This window comes from Coregonus clupeaformis, chromosome 1 (assembly GCF_020615455.1).
Source record: "Coregonus clupeaformis isolate EN_2021a chromosome 1, ASM2061545v1, whole genome shotgun sequence".
NCBI classification, from domain to species: Eukaryota; Metazoa; Chordata; class Actinopteri; order Salmoniformes; family Salmonidae; genus Coregonus; species Coregonus clupeaformis.
In genome coordinates, this window is record NC_059192.1 from 76256848 (window position 1) to 76267974 (window position 11127).

The 11127-nt window shown below is 41.3% G+C and overlaps 1 protein-coding gene across 1 annotated transcript in view; it reads left to right on the forward strand.

Annotated features, from left to right (window-relative positions):
• Nucleotides 1-2145: 2145 nt before the first annotated feature.
• Nucleotides 2146-11127, forward strand: part of LOC121577065 (brain-specific angiogenesis inhibitor 1-associated protein 2-like protein 1) — a 50683-nt gene continuing 41701 nt past the window's right edge. Inside the window, exons 1-3 of the mRNA XM_041890811.2 lie at nucleotides 2146-2675; nucleotides 3823-3898; nucleotides 4699-4785. Of these exons, the coding sequence (XP_041746745.1) occupies nucleotides 2625-2675; nucleotides 3823-3898; nucleotides 4699-4785 (214 nt within the window). The 5' untranslated portion in view covers nucleotides 2146-2624. The remainder of the gene's footprint in view (nucleotides 2676-3822; nucleotides 3899-4698; nucleotides 4786-11127) is intronic.

Sequence of the window (11127 nt, forward strand, 5' to 3'; positions counted from 1 at the left end):
GTGTGGGTAGAGTCTAGTGAGCGTGCATAGAGCCAGTGCAAAACAATTAAGATAAATACATAAATGATAAAGGGGGTCAATGTAAATTGTCTGGATAGTCATTTGATTAACTGCACAGCAGTCTTATGGCTTGGGGGTAGTATAAGTTATTCAGGTGTCCTTTCGGGAAGAAGCTTCGTCGTGCCCTCTTCATGACTGTGTTTGTGTGTTTGGACCATGATAGGTCCTTAAAGATGTGGACACCGAGGAACTTGAAGCTCTCACTGTACACCTTAGTACTGTACATAGGACTGCCCTATATGATATAAAAATGCAAGCTTATGAAGTCAGCCATGTTCTATCTACTGCAGTAGATAATTGTATTTATTAGCTAGACCCTTGTTTGATGTAAGCTATATAAGCTGCTTGCGTCTCAGTTATGAGTTCAAGTATTAAATATGGCCACAAGATGGAGCCATACACAGAGAAATTACTGGACTGGTCCCCTGTGAACGACGCCTTTCATTGCTTCTTTGAACTCCTACGTCACACTAGGGATGAATTAGTAATTTATTTTAGATCATAGTGAGTGAGACCACTTTTGATGGTCATTGTCAAGTGTATCGGACCTAATATGAACTATTGGATAATGGTGCTTAGTGCTGAGTGATTAGTGCTTTTTGAGGTCTGTTCGGTTTCGGTTCGATTATTAAAAAATAATCACGGTTTTCAGTTTCTATTTATTTTTTTAAACATTAAATGCACTATGCATTATGTGGTTTGAATGCAGTAACAACACAGAATACAACAATTAATAAAAGTTCCATGATGGTAGTGACTGCCCATTACTGCTCACTTATTAACCATCAGTTATTCACATTACTTTACTTTAATAAAATATATCAGTTGTTGTCTATATTACGTTTGTTTTATTTGATGACTTTATTATTTTATTCCAAGTCATCATCTCATCTCTATAGAGCTGCTGCCTATGCTGTCTGACAAAATCACTATTTTAGTAGTGCTTCAAAGTAAATATAACTGTTGAATACCAACTATCAATCACTTAGATCATGTATTTTCAGGTAGAGATAGCTCGCTATCAACAGCTTTCTATCACTCTTGATCTTGCATTCTTCTGACTTTTCTCTCCTGTCTGCCGGACACTAACCTAACATAACAGGCCTAAATTAAACACACAGACCGGCGCGCAATGGTTTATGGTCATTGTAGTTAATTACCCCGGTTTCTGCACTAAACTATGTGGATTTCTGGCCTGTTGGAAACTACAACTCCCTAGTACATCGCACAGTTCCGGCTGATCTGATTTAGCTCTAGAGAAACTAGGCAATGTGCGCATTGAGCTCACAGAAAAAACCCGAGGAAATGGAATTCAAATAATTGAACCGATGTGTAAAAGCCAAGGCCTACATGTGTGAAATGGAAAACAACATCAGTCAGGGTAGCCCTCTAGGAAAAATAATGACATGCCCATTCCATATAAAACAACGTTGTCTTCTCTCAATATCCCATACATTACATATACATTTTAGTAGACGCTCTTATCCAGAGTGCCTACATTATTTTTGTTTTATTTTTTTCATACTGGCCCCCCGTGGGAATCGAACCCACAACCCCATGCTCTACCAACTGAGCTACATCCCTGCCGGCCATTATAAATAAATAATAAATATGCCATTTAGCAGACGCTTTTATCCAAAGCGACTTACAGTCATGCGTGCATACATTTTTGTGTATGGGTGGTCCCGGGGATCGAACCCACTACCTTGGCGTTACAAGCGCCGTGCCCTACCAACTGAGCTACAGAGGACCATTCCCTCCCCTACCCTGGATGACGCTGGGCCAATCGAGGCCGGATACGACAGAGCCCGGATTCGAACCAGGATCTCTAGTGCCTTAGACCACTGCGCCACTCGAGAGACATACAACGTACAACAACCAGCAATGAACCACAACATAATTAGCCCTATAAGGTGTTTACATGAGACTGATGTCGATTGCCAAATGGGGGAGTGAATTGATTTTAAAGTAAGCCTATTGTGATTTAAATTAATCCGAATGCAATAACAAGAACCGCCCCGGGAGAGTGAGCCATAGTGAGCGCCCAACCCCTATTGCCAATTCCGAGTTGATGTCTACCTAAAAGCACAGCACCGAAAGCGCTTGACTCTTAGAGATCCTATTAAATTACTAGAGGGACTATGTCATCATAATCCCTCAAAATTCCAGAATGAGACTAAATGGGAGCCATCTTGGTCAGTGAGAAAGTTCTCATTCCTAATTGTATGGTTTGACTAAAGTCGTGACGTCTCGGATACCACGGTTTCTGCCTCCCGCTCCGCGGACACACAGTGAAGTTTGACAGTCTCGCTTCAGGCAGCGCAGCGGTTGATTCCGGTTTGTTTGGCCACCGGCGTACAGTTGCGCTTCTGTTCTCCGTGTACATGCAAGGTGTGACAAATGCCGGATGCCATCAAGCGTAAACTACTCCTGGAACAACTAAACAGCCCACCCTTGGATTTGAAAGGAATTATACAGACTTCGAGTGATTGACTTTGGTTTTTGGCTTGGTTTGGTTGTTTTTTGTTGTTCTATCTTGTAGAGAAAGAGAAATAACTGCCAACATGTCTAGGGATCATGACAATGTGAATAAACTGACCGAAAGTACATACAAGGTAAGCAGGCTTTTTGTTAGGCTATGTTCTCATCGTAGCTCCCCATTTCTCCACCTTCACCTTGACTTTATAACAACAGGGTTTCCAGTTGGCCAATGTCCATCGTCGCCTTTGGCAATAGCTGTAGGCTCCAATTGGCTTCAGTTTTAGGGCACAACCAGTTATTACTATAGGAGATACATGAACCCATTCCATAATATGGCCATAAACGTGCACAGTGCGTATCGTGAGAGCACGCGTACACGTGTGACTCGCCCGTGAGAGCGAAAAAGGGCAGTGAAATAGGCCTCTCCAAATAACTGAAAAAGCAAAAGATTTGTCAACTTAAAATATGTCCAGTAATCCATATCTTCTTGTTAGTTAATCAATTATAAGGCCATTTGGTGTACTTGCGTCAAGCTTATCACATGCCCCAGCAAACCCCACCTGTTATGTACTCTGCAGGTGAAGTCGAAAGTGTCAGCAACATTAATTCTACATTGTTTATGACGTGCCACAGTTTCAACTGAAGAGAAACCTGCTTCTCTCTTTTTTTCATTTTTCTTGCTCTCTCTCTCTCACTCGCTCTCTCTCTCTTTCTCTCTCTCTCTCTCTCTCTGGCACGGTGCGAGTAGGCCTAATGCATACCTGGCAGTTAATTGTTCTGTTGAGGGTGTGCCTGGGGAATTGAAACAGGGACTCCAGTCCTAAACAACATTTTATTGTGGGCCATTTGAATACGAGGGGGATTGGGTTTGGTTCAGTCTGCCCTGTTGCTGCAAAAACTGTGTGTACAACTTCACTCCCACAAAGTTGTTAAGTGTGAAGGATCATGTTAATTATTAAAATGTTTTATTTCAGCTTGGACTTATTTATAGAATGAACACATAAACATTTACACCTTTATTTATGATGACATTGAGACAATCCTTTATTTGAACTTGTTTATTAGAAATGTCTGTGTATCCACTCCACAACAAGATAATTGGCCATTGTTTATTAAAAGTCAGTTTTCCCACTGGACATTGGTATAATTTTTTTGTTTTTTTGTTTTGTTTTTATATGTTCAGAATAGTTACACTCACTGCCCCCTCTCTCTCAGAATAGTTACACTCACTGCCCCCTCTCTCTCAGAATAGTTACACTCACTGCCCCCTCTCTCTTGCAGAATGTAATGGAGCAGTTAAACCCAGGTTTGAGGAACCTGGTCAATCTGGGGAAGAACTATGAGAAATCTGTAGCCGGTAAGAACATGTTGATGTTTTCTACACAGTACAGCCAGATGAGGATGAGTCTGGTTCCTCTTAAGGTTTCTTCCTTCTAGGGAGTTGATCCTTGCCAGTTGCCACTGTGCTGCTGCTTGATCTTTGGGGATCTAGGCCCGGTTACATTTGGACATTTTAGTCATTTAGCAGATGCTCTTATCCAGAGCGACTTACACATAGTGCATTCATATTATGATAGCAAGGGGAGACAACCACATCTCACAGTTAGTTCATTCACCTTAAGGTAGCTAGGTGAGACAACCAGATATCACAGTTAGTTCATTCATCTTACGATAGCTAGGTGAGACAACCAGATATCACAGTTAGTTCATTCATCTTAAGATAGCTAGGTGAGACAACCACATATCACAGTTAGTTCATTCATCTTAAGGTAGCTAGGGGAGACAACCACATATCACAATTAGTTCATTCATCTTAATAAGATAGCTAGGTGAGACAACCACATATCACAGTTAGTTCATTTATCTTAAGGTAGCTAGGTGAGAAAACAGTCGTAGTAAGTTATCAGAAAAGTCAGTGCTAGTAGGAAAAGATAAGTGTGAGTGTTTTGGGATTTAGTCAAGAGACTCTGTGAAGAGGTTACTGGTTACTCTCACTTTGTGACAAATGTTGTTATAAACAAGGGTTATATGAACAAAATGTGATTTATTGTCCCGATATTTGGACAAAATTGAATTAGATCTCTCACATAATATATGGTATCTTGTAGAGATTGTGGAGATCCATTCATATGATTGTGTTTGTTTGTCTTCTCACAGTGATGACTCTTGCTGGGAAGGTGTACTTTGATGCTGTGTCAAAGATAGGAGAGACTGCTTCCGTGTCCCCTGTCTCCAGAGAATTAGGTAGGTTCACACACACACACACAGAGTAATGCATCTGTCATTAGTCCTAGACACAGGTTGTTATTCCCTGTTAAAGTACTGCTGGAGACATTGAGATTACCCATTTTCCCAGGTTTTTATGATCCATTAAGTAGCTTCTTATGTTTGTCACCAGCCTCCATGATGGACTGCTGGGTGGAAAGGGACAACAAATGGCTTAATCTGTGTTCATGTCACACATACATTATCCTTATAGTGGCTGTTATCCACAGAAAAGGGTCAAATATAATGTATTTTTCATGATAATGTTGTCTATTCTGTAGTGCTATAGAACATTCTTAGCCTGGTAGCAGATCAGTTTGTTTTTCCAGCCAACTGAATATAACATTCCAAACTGGAACACCAAATATGTCCGGAACATTGGTTTAGAATGGGGAATGTCCATTTTATGAATTCTAATTCTGTCTGGAGCTGTTCCTATTCTATTTCTGTGTTTGCTCCTCTGCTGCTCAGACTGGCCACAGTCAGCGAGACTGGCCACAGTCAGCGAGACTGGCCACAGTCAGCGAGACTGGCCTCAGTCAGCGAGACTGGCCACAGTCAGCAAGACGGTGTGAATTCTCTCACGCGTTACACAGAGCAGGGCAGCAAACAAACTGAACAAACAGACTGACAGAGGAGGACACTATTCCCACCATCACATCCCTCCCTCCCTCCTTCCATCTATCTATCCCTCCATCTGCTACCCTTCTCTTTTCTTCCCCTCACAGGGGCCAGAGTAAAGCTTGTATTGTTGTCAAGATAGAGGCTGAAATTGCTGCAGTTGTTGAGTTTGATGGATAACATTTTGAGTGTGACCCCTTGTTTGATTTTTGTTGTTGTTTGGAACATTTTCATGCTTGAAAATGTTGATGCTCCAAGATGTACTATTAAAACAAGACAGTGTGATCTCAGTAGACCAAACCTCATGTCTCAGTGTGACCTCAGTAAACCAAACCTCATGTCTCAGTGTGACCTCAGTAGACCAAACGTCATGTCTCAGTGTGACCTCAGTAGACCAAACCTCATGTCTCAGTGTGACCTCAGTAGACCAAACCTCATGTCTCAGTGTGACCTCAGTAGACCAAACCTCATGTCTCAGTGTGACCTCAGTAGACCAAACCTCATGTCTCAGTGTGACCTCAGTAGACCAAACCTCATGTCTCAGTGTGACCTCAGTAGACCAAACCTCATGTCTCAGTGTGACCTCAGTAGACCAAACCTCATGTCTCAGTGTGATCTCAGTAGACCAAACCTCATGTCTCAGTGTGACCTCAGTAGACCAAACCTCATGTCTCAGTGTGACCTCAGTAGACCAAACCTCATGTCTCAGTGTGATCTCAGTAGACCAAACCTCATGTCTCAGTGTGACCTCAGTAGACCAAACCTCATGTCTCAGTGTGACTTCAGTAGACCAAACCTCATGTCTCAGTGTGATCTCAGTAGACCAAACCTAATGTCTCAGTGTGACTGCAAAAGTGACCTCTTTCTCTGAATTTACATCACAATGAATCTCATATTGATAAACTATGAACATTGATAAACTATGAACATATTGCTATGAGTAACTTTCCCTCTTATAGATGCTTTGTAAGGGTTTTCGGTGATGGGATTGAATTTCACTCAATAGCTAAATAGAGTGCTAGAGCAGATTCTGCGTCAGTCAGTGAGTTTGGCACGTGGCATATACGTAGAATGGCTTCAAAATACCCTGTAGTAATAGGACAGCAGTAGAGGCTCCATGTCTCGACTAACTACCCACAGAAGCCCATGTTATCTCATGTTGTGTCATCTCAGGTTTCAAACCAATCCCTCAGTCTGTATTTCATCATATAGATAAGTACAGTATTTACATCCTTTTTGGATGAACAAAAGAAAATCAGCCTGTTTGGTTCCATAGCCTTTGTACAATGATAAGTGTAGGATCCTGTTTTTCTCGACCACATGACCTGACCAGGGGAAACTCTGACCCTACTTATAGGCTACAACTAGGGTTCAGAGTTTTCCCTTGTTTGTCCATGTAGTCAATAAATACTTAAGGCCCTAATAATAATAGATAACCAATAAGGGACAATATCTACCCAATATTTTAGCTCCATTCTGCCTGACGACTGGCCTGTGTGACTTCCTGATTGGTGCTGTGACATTGAGAAAGGTAAATGGTGTTGTTAACAAAGAGAACAATCAGCTTATCACAATGTGACTTGGCATTTTTTGATAAGGACATTATCGACTGCTAACCCCTAAGAGACATTCCTGAGTGCTTTCACTTCAAAGAAAACTGCTGGGGTTTCAGATGTTTTAGATGTGTGAAATCTGAAGGAAATAACTTTAAACAGAAAATCTGACATCTATTTATGTAGTCCTATCATTAACTTTTGTGTCACGCCATCCTCCCTCAACTCAATAGGAGATATGACTCCATGACTCCGTTCCAGCTCAAATTAATTAGTGACTCTATTGACTCCATTTTGGCTCAAGGGAATAGAGCAGTAGAATGACCTGGCTCCGCAAACAACAGGGGCAGAAAGAAACTGTGAAGGAGCCCAGACTGCCAGTCTCCTTCCTGGCATTCAGTGTCATGGAAAGACCTGATTGTTGTGAGAAACACACTGTCCATCTCTCATCACAAGGGAGCACATACAGTGTCTTCAGAAAGTATTCACACCCCTTGACTTTTTCCACATTTTGTTGCGTTACAACCTGAATTAAAAATTGATTACATTGTGATTTTGTGTCAGTAGCCTACACACAATATCCCATAATGTCAAAATGGAATTATGTTTTAATAAATTTTTACAAATTAATTAAAAATGAAAAGCTGAAATGTCTTGAGTCAATAAGTATTCAACCCCTTTGTTATGGCAAGCTTAAATACGTTCAGGAGTAAAAATGGGCTTAACAAGTCACATAATAAGTTGCATGGACTCACTCTGTGTGCAATAATAGTGTTTAACATGATTTTTGAATGACTACTTCATCTCTGTACCCCACACATACAGATAATTTGTAAGGTCCCTCAGTCAAGTAGTGAATTTCAAACACAGATTCAACCACAAAGACCAGGGAGGTTTTCCAATGCCTCGCAAAGAAGGGCACCTATTGGTAGACGGGTACAAAAAAAAGCAGACATTGAAAATCCCTTTGAGCATGGTGAAGTTATTAATTACACTTTTGATGGAGTATCAATACACCCAGTCACTACAAATATACAGGGATCCTTCCTAACTCAGTTGCCAGAGAGGAAGGAAACTGCTTAAGGATTTCACCCTGAGGCCAATGGTGACTTTCAAACAATTACAGAGTTTAATGGCTGTGATAGGAGAAAACTGAGGATGGATCAACAACATTGCAGTTACTCCACAATACTAACCTAATTGACACAGTAAAAAGAAGGAAGCCTGTACAGAATAAAAAATATTTCAAAACATGCATCTTGTTTGCAACAAGGCACTAAAGTAATACTGCAAAAAAATTTGTCAAAGCAATTAACTTTTTGTCCTGAATACAAAGTGTTATGTTTGGGGCAAATCCAACACAACACATTACTGAGTACCACTCTCCATATTTTCAAGCATAGTGGTGGCTGCATCATGTTATGCGTATGCTTGTAATCGTTAAGGACTGGGGAGTTTTTCAGGATAAAAAAGAAGCAGAATGGAGCTAAGCACAGGCAACATCCTAAGGGAAAACCTGGTTCAGTCTGCTTTAAACCAGACAAATCTACACTGGAGTTGCTTACCAAGAAGACAGTGAATGTTCCTAAGTGGCAGAGTTACAGTTTTGAGTTAAATCTACTTGAAAATCTATGGCAAGACCTGAAAATTGTTGTTTAGCAATGATCAACAACCAATTTGACAGAGCCTGAAGAATTTTGAAAAGAATAATGGGCAAATGTTGCACAATCCAGGTGTGGAAAGCTCTTAGAGACTTACCCAGAAAGACTCTCAGCTGTAATCGCTGCCAAAGGTGCTTCTTCAAAGTATTGACTCAGGGGTGTGAATACTTATGTAAATTAGATATTTCATTTTCAATAAATATTTATAATTTCTCAAAACATATTTTCATTTTTATTTAATACATTTTGAATTCAGGCTGTAACACAACAAAATACTTTCTGAAGGCACTGTACTTTACATGTAATACTACTTCAGGGCTAGCTATCATAAAGTATCTCTAACTGGTTCATAGTATGTGTAGGGACATACGTTTTTCCAGGGAAAACTAGTCTAGGCGCTAAGTATGTATTTATCATTCTGGTGAGGGAATTTATGATTTAGCCCCCATCAGTGTTGTGCTTGTAGAATGTAAAATCATGTGTTTACTATTCATAGTACTAGCTGGCTTCTAATCATTGATTTCCTCTATTGGGAATAACAACACTAACACTGGTCTCTATGGGCTCGCATTACTGTACCACGGCACCTTCACAATAAATAGGCACGTTATCAAGGCCTGAGACGTTACTGAAGAAAGAATGGTGTGCTCCCCGCCCTTCCACCTTTTCTTCACAAGCTCTTTGTCAAAACCTCCAGCAAAATAGTTTAAAAAATATTGAACCCGAGCTGTCACTGAGAAAAATGGTAAATGCGTCCAGAAATGTAGACTATTTCTTATTTGAGTGAGGACAGGAGGAACTCAGTAGGAGGTGCGTTGGCTTTTTCATTCTAATAGTGAGTTCAGTAAGTTGGTGACAGCTTTTTGGTTCTGAACGGAATGGATTTTACTGAAGGTGACATAGTGTTTTTTGAGGCTATGTTGAATTTCTAACCTGAGAGTTGGTGGTGTTTGATAGGAATGCTTAGGTTGCATCCCACTTCTCTGCTCTGCTGTCCATCCATCAGTTGTGTGGGAGACAATTCATCAACCCTCATAGGACATGGCGTCAGTGTGAGTGTCAGGGATCCCAAACATTTTCCCCAAAGTGGGCAGAAATATGACCCTGCTCCTCTCTCTCTCCATCTCACACCAACTCTAGGAATGTGTTGTTCTCAGGATGGACACTTTGGTCCTGTTTGAATACTTAGAAAATTGATTATTCTCTTTCTACCTCCCTTGGAATGAACACCAGTGGTGGAAAAAGTACAAAATTTTCATACTTGAGTAAAAGTAAATTTATGTTAATAGAAAATTAGCTCAGTGTAGCTCAGTTGGTAGAGCATGGCGCCTGCAACGCCAGGGTTGTGGGTTCGATTCCCACGGGGGACCAGTATGAAAATGTATGCACTCACTAACTGTAAGTCGCTCTGGATAAGAGTGTCTGCTAAATGACTAAAATGTAAAATGACTCAAGTGAAAGTCACCCAGTAAAATACTACTTGTCTAAAAGTATTTGGTTTTAAATATACTTAAGTATCAAAGGTAAATGTAATTGCTAAAATATTATGGGATGTGTGGAATTAAACAGAGAGGGCAGTAGATGAAGTAGTCACTCTTAAAGGGAGTGCTCCTAATCTCAGCTTGTTACCTGTATAAAAGACACCTGTCCACAGAAGCAATCAATCAATCAGATTCCAAACTCTCCACCATGGCCAAGACCAAAGAGCTCTCCAAGGATGTCAGGGACAAGATTGTAGACCTACACAAGGCTCGAATGGGCTACAAGACCATCGCCAAGCAGCTTGGTGAGAAGGTGACAGCAGTTGGTGCGATTATTCGCAAATGGAAGAAACACAAAATAACTATCAATCTCCCTCGGCCTGGGGCTCCATGCAAGATCTCACCTCGTGGAGTTGCAATGATCATGAGAACGGTGAGGAATCAGCCCAGAACTACACGGGAGGATCTTGTCAATGATCTCAAGGCAGCTGGGACCATAGTCACCAAGAAAACAATTGGTAACACACTACGCCGTGAAGGACTGAAATCCTGCAGCGCCCGCAAGGTCCCCCTGCTCAAGAAAGCACATATACAGGCCCGTCTGAAGTTTGCCAATGAACATCTGAATGATTCAGAGGAGAACTGGGTGAAAGTGTTGTGGTCAGATGAGACCAAAATCGAGCTCTTTGGCATCAACTCGCCATGTTTGGAGGAGGAGGAATTCTGCTTATGACCCCAACAACACCATCCCCACCGTCAAACATGGAGGTGGAAACATTATGCTTTGCATTATGCTTTTTTTCTGCTAAGGGGACAGGACAACTTCACCTCATCAAAGGGACGATGGACGGGGCCATGTACCGTCAAATCTTGGGTGAGAACCTCCTTCCCTCAGCCAGGGCATTGAAAATGGGTCGTGGATGGGTATTCCAGCATGACAATGACCCAAAACACACGGCCAAGGCAACAAAGGAGTGGCTCAAGAAGAAGCACATTAAGGTCCTG